Below are 20,462 nucleotides of genomic sequence, written 5' to 3' on the forward strand. Positions count from 1 at the left end.
GCCGTACACTGCCCCTACGTAGCAGTAGGATACATAGTGCGAGCTGTGCGTCTCTGTATTTCTGTTTCTTTATGCATGTGAGCGGCATCAGAATTGGACTCAGTCTTGCAAATCTCTTGTTGGCCTTTGCCAAGCACTAGCACTTTGCTGCCATGGTAACTGTAATTAAACTGATAAGAGTGGAAAAATGTCAGTATCTCCGAGCCTTACAGCTGCATAGGAGAAGGGAATCGAATTGGTTCCCAGCCCTTGCTCTGAAAGAAAACAGATTGAGGTGAGACTGGGGAAGGGGTGCTAGTTTAGAAAGCAATTTGAGCTTCTGAGGTGGTACCCCCCACTCCCCGGCTGGAGGCTTAGGGAGGGCAGCAGCCCGCAGGGATGCTCTGAGCCATTGAACTGAGAGAAATTAGTTTTTTTAGGCCAAGTCGGGGTTTGAAGCGGGAGGGGACGCTGGCTTTTGTTTGGCCTCCCTTGGCAAATGAATGAGCACTTTGGCTACATTTTCTATTTAGGCTTGCGGCGGGGAGGGGTGGAGGGGCTTGCGTTAGTCCCAGTAGATGCTTTCCTTTATCCCCACTGCCTCTTCCCTTTACCAACACTTGTTTGGGATGGCCGCGCTGCCTCAGCCCAACCCAAATTCGGAACTTGAGAGAAGTTTGCAGCTCTGGACTCGAGGAGCACCACAGCCGTGTGCGCCAAGGCCGAGCATTTGTGTGCACGTGTATATTTATGCTGCGCGTTGTGCGTTTGCGGTTACTTTGTGTTGTGTTAAGCAGGAGTCCGCGACTGCTCGGATGAGTGGCACAGAACAAGAGGGCATAATGGGCTCACTCAGGCGTTGGGAAGCGCACAAAGCGATCCAGGCAATTAAAAGCTCACCAGAGTTTAAATGGAATGGCTCCGCTTCTCTCTGCACAGCGCGCTGAACGGGCTATTATGTGTGGTGTTTTTAATTATGATCGCCCTTAAACTGCCACATAACTCAGAATAGAGGCGTCTTGCGGACAAGAATAATTTACGTGTGTTTGCTGTTCGCGTGCCCACACTGTCCTTCCACACGCCGGAATTTTCACTCCTTGTGGAGACTTGCGGTGTGAGGTCTCGCAGTTTATTCACGGGTGTTATTTTAATCACCCTGTATTTTTTTTTGTTTCCTTTTGGGATGGGACCGAGTGACAGACGATGACCCTTTGCAGTGTCGCCCCTTGTACTACACACAGCCACCAAAATCAATGCTGATTTATTATCTAAAGCTTCTCTTGCCACATGGGCCTTCTGCAGCACTTGGCGCCTTTCTGTATTCCTTACTCTGTTCGTATTAGAGCACTTGCACCTGGGGATGCCTCACTGCCTTGCACCTGTGTGCGCCTCCCAGGTTCAGCATAGGAGCCTCTTGTCCTCGCCCCCACCCATTGTGCTCACCTCTCACCACCCTTGTGGTCTCTGCGCCCCAAGTCCACCTTCTTTTATTGTGTTTACATATGTAATACATATATATTAAACCTTTCTATGTATGCCATGTATATAGTTTGTCAAAGCCTATTTCATACTGTCCTATTTCAAATGTTTAACATTTTTATGATCTACACTCTTTCATCTTCGGTACCTTTCTTTTAAATATGAACTAGTGTTAGGAATTTGGAATAGTTGTCTGCCTCTGTGCTCTACAGACTCTCATAGGCTTTTGTTGTGCGGTGTTTTTTGTTTCAGGTATACAAATGCTATCAGTCCAGCCAGACACCAAGCCGAAAGGTTGTGCTGGCTGCAACCGTAAGATCAAGGACCGGTATCTTCTGAAGGCCTTGGACAAATACTGGCATGAGGACTGCCTGAAGTGCGCCTGTTGTGACTGCCGCCTGGGTGAGGTGGGATCCACCCTGTACACAAAAGCCAACCTGATCCTCTGTCGCAGAGATTACTTAAGGTAGGATTTCTCAGCCTACACCCCGATGCCCGCTAGATGTGCTTCTGAAGAATTTGTATGAATCAGTCTAATAACCCAAAGGTGCCCCCTCCCTTTTTTGTGTCTTATAATACCTACTAATGTAAACAAAGTTTTGGCTATATCTATAAACAAGCATTTAGGTTTTTTGTATTGTTCCCCTTTGACAAGTTTCCCTTGTCATGCTAGGATCAACTCTGCTTCAGTTCTCTCTACATTACGATTTAACAACTGTAGGTTCTCCAAGGAATTCTGCAGAAATTACAAATGGCTTCCAAAATATTTGACATCTTTCTCACAAAATTGATGAGTCTTTCTTAACAACTTCAGAAATTTGTTGAGAGAGGCAGTAAAAGTACATGGAATCCTTCAAACATTACTTGATCACTGATTTTATAAAAATAAGTTCTCTTTAGTTAGTACTCCTGTATTGTTTTGTCAGAGTGCACTGAAGTATAGAGCATGTACAAAGTATACGGTTGAGGGTTTCAATAGAGTGAAGCAGACCCAGAGGGCCTAAGTGCGCTGTGCAATAAGACATAACACTTATATGTATGTAGGAGGTGTTAAAACAGGATCAGCATCTGTACAGTTAGTTTTTTTCATAGAAAATGTACAATGAAGGAGTGCAATAAAGTGTCAGTAGGCGAGCCGTGGGGAGGGAGAAGTTAATGGCAGAAGACTCATTGAGCTCAAAGGTTATTTTCAGAGTGGTTCGATAGGATAGATTGGGGTGAGGGGGGACTGGGAATAAAACTGCTGAGGAGTCCACGTAAAAATGAAGGAGTTTGGGGATTTAAAAGGGAGCGGCAGCGAGGTGCTAGAGTAATTTATTTAATAATTTCTTGGAAGTGTTATTTGTAAAATGGCTCGTAAGGTTTATGTGATTATTTGTATTACTTCAGGACAACATGATATAAAATGTAGAATTATTTATAAGGAGTCCTGAGAGATAGTAATAGAGCATATTAAAACATTTACAAACTGTTTAATGTAAGTTTACTCGGACACTCAAGCCAATTGGTAAGCTTCATTCGTTGTGACAATGCTTGAACTCTCACAGGCGAATTTGTATTGTGAGTGCAAAAACTGGACAGCTAGGAAGATTGATGAAGGAGCATCAGACAGGGATACGGACTGAATACAAGGGTCCTAAGGTATTTATCTCCAATTAGTATCAGTATATGGTCTTCCCAGCATGCTCTGGAATAAATACCCGCCTTCCCATAGACCTTTAACCCTTGTGAGCAAGTAAGCTTTCTATGTTCATAGACCTTGGCAGTTTCCTATACTTCATAATATGTACCAGAGCAGGCCTATTCATGACTTTACACTCGTAAGCTTTCAAACCCAAGGATCTCCTTACAATCCGCAACCAAATGTCTGGAACTGCACTGAGAAATAAAAAAATTGTGAACATTCTGCAAAAGGTGAGTTCGTTTGGGGACAGTTATTTCAGACCCTCTGAAATCTTCTACATCAAATAGTTTGTCCATGGTGTTAGGAATGCTTTTGAAAGGGGTTAGTGATGTCCTATTCTGTCAGACTGTGCTTGGTGGTCTGCATGCAGGTCCTCGGTTGAAACTACATTTATCATTGGAATTGCAACTCACAGCTTCTATCTGAAGGAGAGAGGAGTCAATGAGGTGAAAGCGTGAACTGCTTTGTAGCAGCCTCTCAGAATGTTGAAGCTCAATGGGATTTCATGTTGGGAACTCTTCATATGTGCCATCTGTGGTGGGGCTATTTGTTTTGGTGCTGTTTCTTAACATGTCAGTTTTCTGTGATATTAATTTCGCCAGTGATTTTATCTCGCTGCTTGCTAGACGAAGTAAGATGAGACGTGGAAAATGCATTAATGGACTCTACAGGGTGCATGTCATTCCAACAGTCAAACAAACCAGAACTGAGTGCTTCCTATAGAACAACACTGAGTTAGGAAGGCGTTTGATACTTCTATCCCTGAAGATCATATGCCCATGCGTAAATATGCTTGTTAGATGTTTGGATCCAGTGTTCATATGGAGGAGAGCAACCGTTTTTTTTCCTCTATTTTTTTTATTTCAAGTTCGCATGTTAGCTGTGTATAATGAAATCCTAAAGGGAGAACATGTTTTTTTGCATAGACTGTACATTTACCCCACAAAATAAAACATGTAGTTCGTACATTTAATAACACTATATGGCCAGTTTGAGGGTAGATTTTCTAAGACTATTGGTTAGGGTCCTGTATTTTCTCACTCCTCTCCCAATGTATTATACATTTAGCAAGACCATATTATGACTTGGGCGATTTATGTGGGCTATAATAGGACTGCAAAATATTTTTTTTCTTCAATTTCTTCACATGCAGGATGGGAACAGTTGTATAGAAGGGCTTTTTAAATGCACACAACTCTCTGTAGACACGTTTTCAGTTGTTTTGATTAAAAGCACATTATTTCACTTGAATGGAACGAGAATGAACAAGTTTACTTTGGCTGGAGGGAAATTGTGGCTTAACTACCAATAGATATGTTTATTCACTTCTAGAAGTACTGCCATATCATTAATTCTCTCCGATATTGGACATTGGCTGTTTTGGGAATGCTTGGGATATTTCCCATACCATAGGAGGGAAAGTTTCTCCCCTTCTTTTAGAACAAACAACTTGTTGCTTCTTTGAGCTAGTGGACTCTTTCTAACAATTTCATGGATTTTTATTGATAAAGCAAAGCTTCAAAACCTTTGTAAGGCATTCACACACAAGATTTTTAAATAGTTGTACACTAGGGCGCTGATTGATGAACGAAAATAGAATTTTGATTGAAGCCTATTTAGATCTTCAAAATGCCCTTACTTGTATTGTATTCTTTTTTTTGTGTGTTCACAAATCTTAGTCACTTTGACAGAAGGGTGATTCGTTATGTTTAATTGGATTTCCGCCGTAATCTTTTTTTGCTAAAAATATAAAATCATTTGATCAACTTACCTGTATTTAAATGGAGTATAGTAGGGTGAAGCACATTGTCCATCGTCATACATTTAAAGAATTATTAAGACCTGCATATACATAATCTGTAAATTATTTGGCATTAAAAATAGTTTTGCAATAGTTTTGAAAACGCAATTTATGCTTTGAAAGGATGCAGGTCCTATTCACTTCTGCTTTCTTGAACTGGATTTTAGAAAGCATTCTAAACTGGCTTAAGAACACTTGTGCTTTACTCTTTAGAAGACGTTTTTGTGATTCTATCCATATTTCCTCCATATATTTATTCCTGTAAATGGCAATAATAATTCCTGACTTTGACTGCTGTAAGCAGACCGATTATCAAACTATGGTTATGCTATGGGAAGTGTTCTCGTCCACGACAAATAAAAGAGCCATTTTATATATTTTGAAAATGCTGATATTCAGTGAGCGGCTGATGTTGTGATCACCCATCAGGTGTGTACAAATAAAATAGGTTTTCTGTTGCTTGCTATCTAGCTTCCTCAAGTCCTGAAAATAGATTTTGAGTCTTGGATTATAGCTAGTGCTTGAGGTCTGATCAGATCAGCTCTGTAAAAGGGTGCTGTAAATATATACAACTCTGTTACCCTTAAATCACATCTAGACATTTTCTTTTTTACAGTGCGGACCAATTGTGTAATTAAGTACACGTATAAATGCCATTCACTGCAGTGAATGAGCTCCACGCATTTTTAACAATATACTTGCCCCAATCTATTTAGTTATTGACGTACAATGTTGTGTCTGCCTCGAATTTGGTTATGATATAAAATCGCAGACTGCTAGACGATAGGCAACAGTGTGTTCTTCTGTCCTTACTGGAGTTTTAACCAAACTGGTGCTAAACTAGACTTTTTCCCCTGAGTTTTTATAGTTTCTGTGACGTTTGTCCTTGGCAATCAGACAGCATCTAGCCATCGTCACTTTATTATTTTGAGCTCTTTAGGATGACCCTTGTATAACTGCACATCTAAATACCAAGGAAGCTTGACTTGCAGACTTAAGAAATAGGGCAAATGTGTTTAGGCCACAAGCAGAAAATGCTAATTGATTACAAGTAATTTCATGTTTATGTAGAGATGCCTATAATTAATTTAAAATTGTGAAATATCTTCAATAGCTCCTTCAGTTACAAGCTGCACGTTTTACTAAGTAAGCAGCTGCTTCAACAACAACCTGTTACATTAATAAGAATGCATTTTGTTTTCGTCCTTCATTTCAAAGAGCACTGACCACTTTGGTTTGTCCTCTTGCGTTGGAATAAAAATAAATCCGAATAGACCACTCTGAGGCATGGAAATATGTTGCAGTGCTCAATGTTTCCTTTGCACTGACATGCCATTTAGAAATTGCTAACTTTTTTTGTGTACTGAAATTCTATTTGAATCAATTTTCACTTCAACTTGCATTCCAAAGGAATTATACCAAAGCCCTCTTGATGATTGTATAAGAAGAGGCTGATTTGATAAAACATGGAAAGATGAAGCTTTTCGTGAAAATAAAAAAAAACAATTTAGAAAGTGGTTCTCTAATAGCCCTGCATCGATGACAGAGGCACAACTGCACACATGATTTGCAGGACTACAGTCTTTCTGGGAATCCTACCTCTTTAACTTACCAATATGGAAAGTACTTGTGAATGTAAGGCATTCCCAAACAGGTTGTGCAGTAAAGGTATTTGATTCTATTTCTATGCATCTTACTTCCAAGTCGATGTTGCGTCATTGTTCTAAAAGGGGAACAACTGACCATACTATTTGAAATGTACCTTTTGCGGCTCGAATTCTTTAATTTGTCTCCTAGCTTCCAGGTACCCTTTTCCTCTGCCTCATTGTGTTTCCTACAGATCTTATCAAATTAATCGCTTTCACATGGGTGACTACATTTGACACGATCTTGTTTTTATGAGCTAATAGTAATTGGTCGCCACTCTCTCACCAGGTGTGCGATAATTCTTGCTTCGCACGCATGCCCCTTTACTAGGGTGAATTTGCCCCGGCAGAATGCCCTACTTCAACATTCAGGAAAGTACCTACAATATGCAAAAGAAGGGATCAAGTTCACAAGCTCCAGTTAAAACAGCTAGCCAAGACATGTATTGCTTTGCCACCTTGAGTAACTTGTGTAATATACTGTGCATCATGCCTTCTCTCCATAAAACCCTTCTACACTTTAAATATGATAGATCATAGACCGGATTTGATGATTAAAGTACCTTTGCTTTTGCAGGAATCCACAAAAAAATAAGCAAAATATAAGTAGAACTTCTGGAATGTTTTTGTGCATTGTAATAGATCGGTCGCATACTTGATATAAGTAGGGACTCATTTTGTAATGGCTGCCCGTGGATTTGCTGTGGCACTATACCGGAAGCCAGAACCCCTAAAAAGCACCTGTGAGAGCTCATAACACATTTAATTGAGGAGAACATGAAAGCAGCACATCTAGACACCACCACCTAAATAAATCAAGCCAGGGATCTGTTTTGCCTATCTGCTTGTCGCTGATAAATCAGCTTAGCTAGGTCTTGCGCTTTTGTTCTGGTCATGCAGTATTTCCTTTTCTTCAGGTAAGAAGACAACCATGACTGAAGTACATTTCGAATCTAAAACCTCGTTAAACTAATTTACTCAATGCATCTTGTATTTCTATTGTTTCACACCAGATCCTTTCTTTGCTATCTAATATAATTCGGGAATGTGCATTTATCACTAGACCACAAGCACTAAATACATTTTTGCCTGACCGTGGATAAGAGTGTACATTTAAGTGTCTCTCTTCCCCTATTTGTGCTAAGCGGCCATGAAATTCTCCTTTTATAGACTGTTTTGGTAAATTCAGCTGGAGGCGCTCATCAGTGGTTAAACTTTTACTTCATTATATGGTGCACATTTGCTGCCTGTCACAAAACTACCATCCTTGTCATGTCAATCCCAGTGTTGAAAGATGATCTTAGCTCCGGGCTAATTCTCAGCCCTTCCTCTCTTTAGCATATAAACTGGCATGGTCCATCAAGTTTTCTTCATAGGTTGTTGGATCAGTCAGATGTCCTGTGCATTTGAGCCGATCTTCTCTCTACAGAGCTAGTTTGTCGAATATTTGTGTTCTGAGGCAATTCCTACGAGATCATGGGTTACTGACACACAGGCTTTTTAAAGTCATCCCAGACAGAATAAAAGTTTACCACTAGTCATCGAGATTTGAACTTGTAATGCAGATGCCCCTGGGACCAAAGCCAGAGCGCAATGCAACTCAGTACAGTCCTCATGAAGCGGAAGGCTCCATCTGTTAATTTATTCATAACGTTGCTTTACATTTCAGATGCTCTACTCATCTTATCAGAGGGAAGTTATACTCCTTATAACAGTAATGCATCTTCAAAATATTTGGACGCATATTGATGCTCGGTGAAGTTTGTGAATTTCACAACACAGAGGGAGATTCAGCTAGCTTTTCCTCTCTACTAAAGATTTTCAAATAAGCTGGGGAAAGAACTGATTTCGATAAGCCGCTGTCTGTGCGGAGTACACTTTGAATGATTGCCAAAAAATGGTTTAGTTACCACTTTCTTTCTAAGTGTGGTACCTCCCCCTCTCACTCCATCCCCACCATTACTCCCTCCCCTTCTCTCTCCCAGCATGGTCCTGAAAACCTGGTCAAAGAAAGGCTAATAACAGGCAATGGAGAATAAAACATTAACCAACTTTGCTTGAACACGGACAGACTGCAGGAAAGAGTATTGCACAAGACATGGGTTGACTTTAAATGTTCCGTGTTTATTTGCTGTGTAATGCATATTGTTTGAATGCATCTAACAGTTTGCTGAATCTTGACCTTGTTTTATTCGTTCATCTCCATTCTTAACAAAATGTAGCAGCAGATAACGCGTCAACCACGCACACACTCTGCACACTCAGTCCTTCCTAGTGGCACTGCTGACTGTGACGCAGCAGTAGGTTTGTCTGCTAAATGAAGAGCCTTGTAGCATCCACCTTGGGTCAAATGCTAAGCCATCTACTTTGACAATAAGGGGGACATCATGGTGCAAAGTGTTCTGGGTGAGGTGAGAAGAATCGCTCACCTTGCCAGCTCCAGCAACACAAGTGATTTGCCAAATACATTATCTTGCTCACTTCTCTGCAGTAGCCTGTTCACTGAATGGCCTCCTACGATTGCTGGTAGAAGAGAAGAAAGCAGGCTAGAGGAATAGCGGAGTGAAATTTGGATGGACTCTGACCAATTGCACCTTTAACATTTTCTGACCCAAAAACAGCCAATAATGTTGGACTGCTTTATTCACTTTTGTTTTGTGAGGAACACTCTGGTCCACATTATAACATTCTTGACTGTGAAGCACGTGTGTGGTCTTTTTACTCAATTAATTTTCAAATAGAAGACTGAATGAAATTCATAAAACTGTATAACGTTCGGTCAGCCATGTGCCATGCTTCAGACTCTTTATATCAATGACAAAAGACCACACAGTTTGCCTTTTATCATATACACATCCCTCAGCTATTCAAATGAGTTGACGATCTACTTAATTTGTCATAACAGTAACATTTTAATTTACATTACACATCAGACCCTTTAGATCTTTATCTATATAACCTTGTTTACATCATGCCTGTGCCTGGTGTGTGTGTGCAATTTGGTCCCCATAAGGTATATTGGCTTATTTTTGTAGGTCTCGCCTGATCCAGCGCGTGCGCTGCTCGGTGAGCATTTTTGTAAACAGGCTTTTAAAAGTCTTACCAAAAGCTGGCTGGCCTAGAGTGTGCGGTTACGCGGGCAATGACAAGCAGAGGCGCCATATAGCTTTCCTCTCACATCATGGTGGGCGCACACCACTCTCCAGCCTGCTTTCTCTTTTCCCATTGTGTGCACGTGCATCACTTGCGTCCACTTTTTGCAGCCTACTTTCACTTTTCACATCGCGCGCATGCAACACTCATGTCCACGTTTTGCTTGCGCTTTTTGTTTACCATTGAAAGCCATTAGCATCTTGTGTGTTAACATCCTTGCATGCCAAGATAATGTCCTGATTCTTGCATGACAGCACCTTTAAAAAAAAAAAAGAAAATGCTCCGTTCTGCGCCCCCCACTTCCTGTGCATGCTAACTGCTCTACTTGCACTTCTGTCTGCTGCTAGCAAGCGCCTTCCTTATGTACCACCACCTCTCACTCTGAATGGCATCTTCTTCTGCTTGATATACTAAACTTCAATATTAGATTCTTGATATTCGTTGCAATTGCATGCCAGCCTGTTTGTCCTCCTGCCTCCCTGCATGCCAGTTTCTGTCTGTCTACTCCCGCATTATTTGCTGATCACTGTTATATGTCAGCTAGCCTGCATGTGAAACAGCATGTCAGGCAACTTCCATTTGTGCTAGACCAACTGGCGTTTCCCCTGCTGATCTTTAAGCTAAGGTGAAATTACTGGATCATAGGCACACATTACGTGGAAACTGCACCTCTTTTCCCTGTTGTACCTTTTCTTTTACGAATCATTCCATGACAATAAATACTTAGGATTGTATGCAATGCACAAAATCTGAATACAAATGTTTAAAAAAAAAAAGAAGAAAAAAAAACTATAGGTACATGACCCAACAAAAGCTCCGGCCTAGCTTGCACCAAATGTCTCGGGGTCTGCTGAGGAATTTCAGAGTTGAGCCCAATATCTTGGGTACTGCCCATGTTCTCTCCTGCTTAATATTGTTTAGCAAAAATATAAGATCAGGTTAAAGGATGGCTGCCTGACTGACCAGTATATTGCAAGTCGGTATAAATACAGTCAGAGTGGAGTGCTTTTCCGTTAATTTATCATCTCAAGTTGCACTTTAAATATACGAAAGCATGTGTAGGTAGATTTACAGACTATAGATTATTTTTCCAGATATGTGCCATTGAAAGCATGGGACCGTATGGCATAGTTTTGTTCTTCCAAAATAGTTTTCTTTAAGTGAGAGGAAGAGACTTATTTTATTGAAGTATAACTTGAGTGCCCTTTCTTGCTTATAATTAAATTTATATTCTGGAAAGCTGCTCAGATGTATTTGAAATTAGTACGGTTTGGTGGATCAGTTCATACAGTATGATATGCAATCTGTTTGGAGGTCTTGCCCTATTAAAGACTGTATCGTAGATGATTTACCTAGCTTGTATCTGGAAATACATTTTTTTAAATATATGGTCAGATTGGGTTAGCAGGTGATATGTATAATTTGCAACACTGTACACTAATCTAGATCTCAGAGTGAAACTTAGTTGAGCTGAAAGCCGATCGTGCAGAGGAAGGAAGTACACAGTTAATTTCAAGATCAGTCTTAGGCTATGGCAATTTACCCTACCTCCCTTTGCACACATGTGGGTTCCAGGGTGACCTCATCATCTAGTTTGTCTGCTCAGTTCACTTTACTGTTACTCCTCACTTCTTGGCACCATAAGTTAGATGGCCTTTCCTTGTCATCCAATGTACCTGTGGGGAATAAATGCATGCGCCTCCAAGTTTACAACTTCCTTTTGCCTCAACTCTAAATTGTGGCCGGAGAGCACGGAAACTGCAACTTTTTATGAGCTCATCCAGCTTTAACAGCGTTCCTCCTAAGCCCTTCTGGTGAGCACTCACTCATCTTGCACTATCCTTCCGCCCCATGTTCTCTTTGGTGAATAGCTCCCTACTCCGCATCAGCACAAAAGGACTGTACCCAGAGAGCGGAGGTGTCCATCTGTATGTCCACAAAATTTTCTTCAACGCTACCTCCCATCCCTTCTTATTTTCACAAGCTGTTTGGCTGGTACCTTTCATTACCCGATTAAATCGCTCCACTGCCCCTTTCCCTGCTGGGTGATATACAGAAGGATAGACATGCTTCACCCCATTTCTTTTATAAAGCAGTCCTCCAACTCACTTTTTGGCAGTTCTCTAATGGGTACCGGCATATGGCCTAAACAATCAACAACCTTGTTCTGTACATCTGGCACATATTTGATCATTATAATCTTGTAACTGCATAGAAATCCTGCCAAATCTAGCAGACACCTTCACAAACCCTTCTGTTGTAAGCAAATTTACCATTGTTTTGTGGTCCATTCTACATCAAACTCAGTACCCAAGTGCCTGAAAAGGCTCCGTATACCACAGACAAGCTAGTGTCTCTCTCTTACAGAATGCGCCTCTTCTGTGGGTGTAAGACTTCTTGATGCTAACTCAATTACATACTCTTTCTCCGCCCTTCTTCTGCGTGTGCACTGCACCCAAACCATTTCCACTGGCATCCACAGTAAGAATGCGGCATAGTTCGGGAGCAAACCCCTGAATGGGTGCTGAACTACAAATGTCATTCTTTATGTTCTCCCTCTCCCTCTCGCTCTACCTCTCTCTCTACCTCTCTCTCTCTACCTCTCTCTTTCTCTACCTCTGCCTTTCTACCTCTCTCTCTACCTCTGCCTCCACCTTTCTACTTCTCTTTACCTCTGCCTCTACCTTTCTACCTCTCTCTTTACCTCTGCCTCTACCTTTTTACCTCTCTCTTTACCTCTGCCTCTACCTTACTACCTCTCTCTTTACCTCTGCCTCTACCTTTCTAAAATGTAAATGTAAATTGATACTTGTATAGCCCACTACTCACCCGCAAGGGTCTCAAGGCGCTTGTACGAATACCGCTGTGGAACCCATCCTGGCTTTCCCTGTGAGGCGTCCACTCCAGGGCACCCCCAAGGTGGAGGCCAGGCATCCTTAGCGTTGTGGAGATTAAGCAAGCTATTGCCCAGAGTTGCAGAGTGGGACTCCATGATTGGAATAGGCACCGAGGCGAGAATGATCAGGTCCGTGGAATTTTGAGCCCAAGACCCGCCGAGGCGGGGAATTGAACCCTGGTCCCGGGCTAGACCTCTGCATCAGGGTCTGCCGCTCTAATCATTGAGCTACACTTCTCTCTTTACCTCTACCCTTCTCCCTCTACCTTTCTACCGCTCTACCTCTCTGCCTCTCTCTGCCTTTCTCTCTCTACCTCTGTCTACCTCTACCTCTAGATTTCTGCCTCTCTCTTACCTCTACCTCTATCCCTCTACATTTCTACGTCTGCCTCTCTCTCTCTCTCTACCTCGTTACCTCTACCTCGTTACCTCTACCTCTCTACCTCGTTACCTCTATCTCTCCACCCTTCCTCTCCCCCTCTCTCCTAGTTGAATTCCGGGAAGCCCAAACCATCGGTATTTCAAATCTGCGTGTGGAACGTGGGTGGGATGAGCCATGGACATAATCTGTATTTAATAGAATTGGGAAGCAGGAGAACAGTCTCACAGTTGAGATAGGGATTTACATACACTGGTGACCACTTTTGAATTGGCTTTAAAACCATCCAAAAATGGCTGCAGCATCTACGTGGGATGCAGTGGACTAAGTAGCAGCCGGAGCCTGATAGCACTGCTTGTCCTTTAAAAAAAAAAAAGCATTGGCATAGCCAATAGGTCTCCCCTTTGGGACCTTATAAGTGTTTAGTTATCCAGTACAATATCGTTGGTGTAACAACATCAAGTGTTGCATGGCTAAACACTTATAAGGTACCAAAGGTGAGATATAAGGTCCCAAAGGCTATGCCAATAGGTCTCGCCTTTGGGACCTTATAAGTGTTTAGCCATGCAACAGTTGCATAACTAAATACTTATAAGGTACCAAAAGCGAGACCTATTGGCTATGCCAATGCTAGTCTTATACATGTTTCTCTCCCTACAGAGTTTGCTTTGATACCCTGTCAATGCCACCGCGGTTCATTCTAGATGAATATAAATCCTTCACCTCAGGCTATTGTCTTTGTATCATTCCTCTTCCTATGAAGTGATTGAGGCACAATTTTACATCTGAAGATTATACTCCATCACACTATCATTTATCTTACACATGTATTTTATACAGGAAACCCCCTTTCTTCTTTCTTTTTGACTGTAACAAGCATTTTTCCGTGTTATGGTAGGACTCTGGTGGAAGCCTCACCCTAGTATGGTTGCATCAATGTTTTTTTCCCCTTTTACATCAGGATAGCCATCTTTGGGTCAGATGTCTTGATACTTAAGATCAAATCCACCTTATTAATCCATTCCACGACTAAACTTTGCTTTAATGTTTATCACCATGCACACCTCTAACCAACCTAATAGATGCATCTTTTTCTTTATTTTCCTTGGTGCTTACTCTGTCCTTGTGTGCCTTGCTTCATTTAACTGTTTTGGTGCACGTAATAAAGGTACCTTGTAAGTACCAGTGACTGATCAGGGCTATACGTACTAGGGTGTCTTTCCTTGCTTCTTGCAGAACATTCAAGATGATCATTCTGAGTGGTAATGTTGACTATCACAATCCTTACCCTACATTGCAATCATTATTTATCCAATAGCAAACGAGGACAACTCATTAGATTATCAAAAGAGAATGCAGTCTTTATATATGTTGAAACCACAGCCTTTAGTTGTAATGGCCTGGAAATCCCAGGGATCTATTAAGGTAATATCGAGTGTAAAATATGCTACAAAAATATCATATTCCTAAGATAGGCTACCAAAATATAATGAAGGCAAGCACATATAGGTAAGTATAGATTTACTATATGTAATTCCCTATATATTTACATTGATTTTTCTCCTCAAGATAAGTAGATGTGATGTAGAGTGAAGAATATTAAAGCTATACTTACCTTCACAACATTTGATACATGATATTCTAGCTGCAATACTTGTGTAGCACAATATTTTTGTGCTCCATGCTTTGACATACACCTAGGTCCAGAATGTCTTGAATGGGACTATTCACCCACCGCATTACAGATTGACCATCCAGCATACCAGTCATCTGTCTAATTAATTATGCATGACCAAGGGCTTTGATGATTCTACCGTCTGTGTGAGGGTCACAAGGTAATCGTTTTATTCCTAATAAAATTCCTCAAAATGCTGGTGTTCTTTTTTGATAAACTTGTGGGACTCCAACCCTGACATGTAACTTTGCGATGAACCTCTAATGTCGAGTTACTAAATCCGAACCCGTTTTGCCATAAATTTAATTCTACAGACGGCACATCTTTTCTGGATTTTAACAAGTATTTGGGGTTTGACCTTTTAGCCTTTAGGTATTTAAATGTATATTGTGATGTATTAATTTAATCGTGTCTCCGCTGACATTTAAAAATGAACTGCCTTAATACCTGAACATATGTGAAGCATAAATGTATGATTTCTCTTGGAACGGAGGTTTGGTTACTACTCTCTAGAGTGGTCGTTTGCACAACATAACCTGGCTCTAAAAGCAGTTAAGAATAGGGCCCTAGTTTTCACATAGTTTAATGTCTGTTTAAATATCTAGATTTTTACTCCTGGAGGTGAGGGTGCGAATCTTCAGAGTTGCTACAGGAATCGGGACTAGAAATGTCTGTTGTATGAAAACCATGATTTTGTCATAAATCGTTGTTCTTTCTGTCCAGAGTCTGATATGCTGGAATTCCTCATAACTATGGTTAAAAGCTATGCTGTATTTATGTAAACCGTTAACATTCAGACTTTGCCCAAAAATATTTTCAACTCCACTTATTTGTAACAAGTGCATGTGTGTAACAAAATGAACTGTGGTGAATTTTAAATATTTTAAGGCATTTCTATCTTGCAAATTTACTCCATATTTTCTTATTTTCCAACACAATAGTCCATTGTATAACATGGTTTACAGTCAAAATTATAATGGCCTAAAATGTATTTTGTTATTTAGAATGCTCTTTGAGATATATATATTACTTCTAACGAATGCAATGTCTGTTTGTCACTTTTTCATTCTCGGATGTTGTTTGCACAAAAAACCTGCATTAATTGATACTGTGTGCAAATGGCATCTGACTGCGCTGCACCTCTAGTACTTCTCTTGACCTCTCCAGTTATAGAAGAGGCATGTAGTTGGGAGCTAAGTGACTGTAAATTGAGCAATGTTCTATGCCTAATCTTATGAAACAAAATGGAGGACAATGTTTACATTTGCCACCTCTTGCTGCCCTCAAGCCAACTATGTTCCTGTGTTATTCTGGGTTAACAGCTGGTGACATGTGATTTGAATATCGAAAAGATATGCAAAGGAAGACTGGTACCTGAAGGTTTGGTTCCATGGGGATGACATTACTTTGAGTAGAAGGAGTTCTATGTACAGGAGGGTTAGTATAGAAGGGACCGCAGTACAGAAAGTACCACTCAAGTGAGGATACTGGAGTGACGTCCTTCAACATGTACTGCTCAGTCTTATGGAGATTCTGTCTATTGAAGCTGAAATCCATGGTCTTGGACAAACGTCGTTGGTACAATTTAACTTTCTTCCTGCAGGTACAGTTATGAAAAGCAGATCGGTTAAATAACCTAGGGCACTTTTCTTGCCCTACATCCAGTTGTACCCCAGCTTAAGAAGGTCACAGAACCTTTATTATATTCCTCCCATTTCCACACTCTCTGGAGCTATAAAAGATTTGAGTCATTTCTTTAAAACTGAAAGAGATTGGATTTATAAGCTTTTAAAAACATCCTCTATTTTTGTTGCCCATCCAAGACCATTTACATTTCCACACACCTTTTTCATATAGACATTTTGGCCAATTAGGAGGCCCATAATCGTGTCTATAACGTTGATGTAGCTCTTGAAAGTATTGAAAGATTGAGCAGCTCAGATGAATATGTATTGTAATACATATTTCCCTTATGTTGTAGGATCAACTGAATTGTTGAAGACCATGCCACAATAGTGAATCTGATAGATAAGATGCTTGCAAAGGTGTTCGATTCTAGACTCTGTATTGGCGGTAAACAAAAACTGTGATCCAAGTGTAGTCCATGGCAAACCAATATGTCTACAAGTGGGTATGGTGGTTCAGGGCTCCCAATACTTGCCACCCATCTGTATCCTCGACTTTTAACGTACCACCTAAGCTTTTTGACTGCCTGTATATAATTTCAACAGCTAGGGAATAGTATTATGTTCCTCCCACTTGCCCCCCTTTCCCAAGCACCTGCAACCTAGATCGATGGAAAAAAATACCACCAATCCATTTACTACATATCAAACATCTCCCTTTCAAACAGTGCGGATAACGAGACCCTTTTTTGATTCTTTGTAGTGGCAAAGTAGCGAATACAGACTGTATTGCCTGCCTTTCAGATGTCGAATATTGTCATGATATAAGAGTCCAAAACATCCACTGAAACCCTTTTGATTTCTTTTAACTACAGCCCTGGTTCTCTGCAGGTAGGTTCAAAGGTGCTATAATTTCCCTACATATTTCTCAGGCCCATGTTGTTGTCCATGGTTGCTGCACTTCAAGAAAAAAAGTTCATAAAGGCGCCCCTGAGCAACCTACCTACAACACTGACATTTATTCCTACCCTCACATAATTTAACCTCTTAAGTGCTGCGCCTATACCAGCGGCCGATGGCACCACTACCTCAGGAGTGGTGCCGTCGGCCGTTGGATGTTCCAACTGCACCTGCGCAATGGAACGTTCAGCACTGGAGCTGGGCGTTCCATAGCTGCTAAGGTGTTAACATTGGGTGATACTGTCTTAATAGTAGTAGGGGTTTCTTCACCTGCAAACCAGCCAGCCGGTAGGTAGACCCTGGGATTAGAACGTTAGCCTGCCCATCAAACTTTCCTCTGAGATTTGAGTGCTATTCAACAAAACCATTTTATTCTATAACTCCATAGGAAATATCTTAGGCTGGGTGTTTGTTGCAGCTATAATACAGAAGGAACTGTGGAAAAAAAATATCTGAAGCCTCTATCAAAAGTAAGCTTTTGCTATTTGAACGGTATCTATTCAATGACAGACCACTAACAAAATCTACTCCTTTATCAGCTATGGTAATAACCCACCTCTTCTCTTAGGGTAAATCTAGTCACTACCATTCACTTCACATGTGTCAAATGACGTGAAAGTTTTATTTCAGTTCATTGGGTACATGTGATATCGCTTTGGGGAGCACTCTGGAAAGGCTTACTTAAATGGAAACTTTTGCACTTGAATCCAGTGTAGCACCCAGGCCACATTCAGATCTTTTAGAAATGGAGTCTATAGTTGGCAGTGGTTTGTGCCCTGTCCAAATAGGGACCCTCACCGTAGTCAGGGCAAAGGAGTTACACAGCTAGGATAACTCCTGCTCACCCCCTTGGTACGAGCAGTTGGGCTAATCTCCGAGTCAATGTGTAAAGTACACCCCTTCCCCAGACACAACCACTCCGCACACACCCAAAACACCATCCAAATTACTCCCGTCTAAATATCACTTTTAAAAGATTAAGCTAGTTTAGTCCATAGATATCAACGGATGTATTAGTTTTATCAACCAGTACCTTAGAAAAATCAAAGACGGTGAAAGGGGCCTTACTACACAGTGGAGATGATACACTGGTTCCTTACTGTTAAGGCAAGTCATGTCGGTTTCCAGATACACTACCTCTGTTCCTTACTGCGGTGCAGTGAAAATGAAGAATTGGCACTCTGGAACGATGCGTTGAAAATCCAGGATCAATGCTACAGTGGGGGTGCAGCCATTGCTTCGGAGCTGGTGCCACGGACGTTGGTGACATGGTGCTCATGACTCCAGCTGCTGCAATTTCTTTTTTTGTTTTTTATGACACCCTGCGATGGCATGCTGGGGCCTGTGGTGAACACCGTGGTCCCTTCAAGCGGGAAGAATGATTCGGGACAGGCGGTGGTGATGCATTGGTCTTTTGCATGACTGTAAGTTAACAGGTGCTGGGAGTTGATGCATTGATTTTTCTCCTTAACATCACCAGGTTACACTTCCAAGGGCCCAGGATCTGGATTTTGCATCACTTGGGATGTCAGGACTCCGGCAGAAGAGCCCAAGCAGGAGACTTTTTCATGGCCATGAGACTCCTTAAAAGAAGGCAAACACACACAAGCCCTTGGAGAACATTGGAAGCAGGAAACAGAATGCAAAGTTCAGTCCTTTGACTCTCAGGACAGAAGCAGCAGGCCAGCACAACAATGCAACAGGCAAAGTGACAGTCCCTGCTACAGCATCCAGCTATTCATCCTGGCAGAATGTCTTACGTCCAGAAGTGTTCTGCTTTTGGCGTGTCGGAGGTCCAATACTTTTTCCCCTTTTCTGTCTTTGAAATAGGCAAACTTCAAAGGAAAGTCTTTGTAGTGCACAAGACCCTTCCTTTCTCTGACCTGGCTCCAGACACACTACAGGGTGGAGGAGAAAGCTCTGTATGAGGACAGTCACAGCCCTATTCAGGTATCAGTGAATATTCCTCCATTCACTCTCTCAGTAAGGCCCATTAGCCTGGTGACTGCCCAACAGGATATGCAGGGGTGTGTGACTGTCTAGAGGGGATGCACAAGAGCCCAACTGATCACCAACCCAGAAGTGGATTCTACAGGCAGAGACACAGAATGGTTATGCATGAAAATGCCCACTTGATAAAAGTGGCATTTTGAAAACACGCAATTTAAAAAACAACTTCACCAAACAATGTCTTTTTTTTTTATTTTTTTTATTTTTTTTAGGTAAGAGCCCCCAAACTCAAAATCTATCTGTTCTTAATGGGAAATTACATTTAAAAGATATTCTAAGGCAATCCCCGTGTTACCCTATGGGAGAGATAGTCCTTGCAATAGTAAAAAACAAAATTGGCTGTATCCCATTATTGTGACATGTAAAACACACTGGTACATTTCCTACCTTTTCAAATACACTGCACCCTGCCTATTGGGCTGACTTGGACCTACGTTAGTGGTGACTTACATGCAGTAAAAGGGAAGATATGAGCCTGGCACGTGGGTGCACTTGTTAGGTTGAAATGGCAATTTTAAAACTGCACTCACATACTCTGCAGTGGCAGGTCTGAGACATGTTTGCAGGGCTGCTCATGTGAGTGGCACAATAAGTGCTGCAGGCCTACTAGTAGAATTTGATTTACATGCCCTGGGCACACATGGTGCACTTTACGAGGGACTTAGTAGTAAATAAAAAATACCAAACATGAATGAACCTATCACCAATACAATTTAGACAGTATGTGAACTTTAGCACTGGTTAAAAGTGGTTAAATGCCCAGAGTCCTATCCAACAAAAACAAGTCAGACAAAATGGGAGGAAGAACGCAAAAGGTTTAGGGATAACACTGCTAAAAAGGGCCAGGTCCAAAAAGATCCAACAGACATGCTGTTGGCATTTAGAGGATCAAAAGCAAGCAGGTTTGATCATAAGATTGGTGTTTGGTGGAAAACCTCTATGCCCTTCCATAAAGGTGCACTGGCAGCCCAGGAATGGAGTGTTTTAATACACATAATCCTTTGTCCGCTCTCTCCATCCCAGTCCTTACTACAGGAGTGTGGCCCAGCCCACATGAGATATTTTACTTTCTAATCCGATAAATAAGAAAACACACTCTTAAATTGAAATTTGTGGATTCTTACAGAAGCATTCTTGACCTTACCATCTTGAAGCCAATGAATGAATAAAACTTT

The 20,462-nt window shown here is 41.3% G+C and overlaps 1 protein-coding gene across 4 annotated transcripts in view; it reads left to right on the forward strand.

Moving 5' to 3' along the window:
- Nucleotides 1-20,462, forward strand: part of LMO3 (LIM domain only 3) — a 108,370-nt gene that overhangs the window by 6,252 nt on the left and 81,656 nt on the right. For all 4 annotated transcript variants that reach the window (XM_086938910.1, XM_086938919.1, XM_086938888.1 and 1 more), the window contains exon 2: nt 1,711-1,924. In XM_086938910.1, the coding sequence (XP_086795036.1) occupies nt 1,719-1,924 (206 nt within the window). In that variant the 5' untranslated portion in view covers nt 1,711-1,718. The remainder of the gene's footprint in view (nt 1-1,710; nt 1,925-20,462) is intronic.

This window comes from Lissotriton vulgaris, chromosome 1_1 (genome assembly GCF_964263255.1).
Source record: "Lissotriton vulgaris chromosome 1_1, aLisVul1.2, whole genome shotgun sequence".
NCBI lineage: Eukaryota > Metazoa > Chordata > Amphibia > Caudata > Salamandridae > Lissotriton > Lissotriton vulgaris.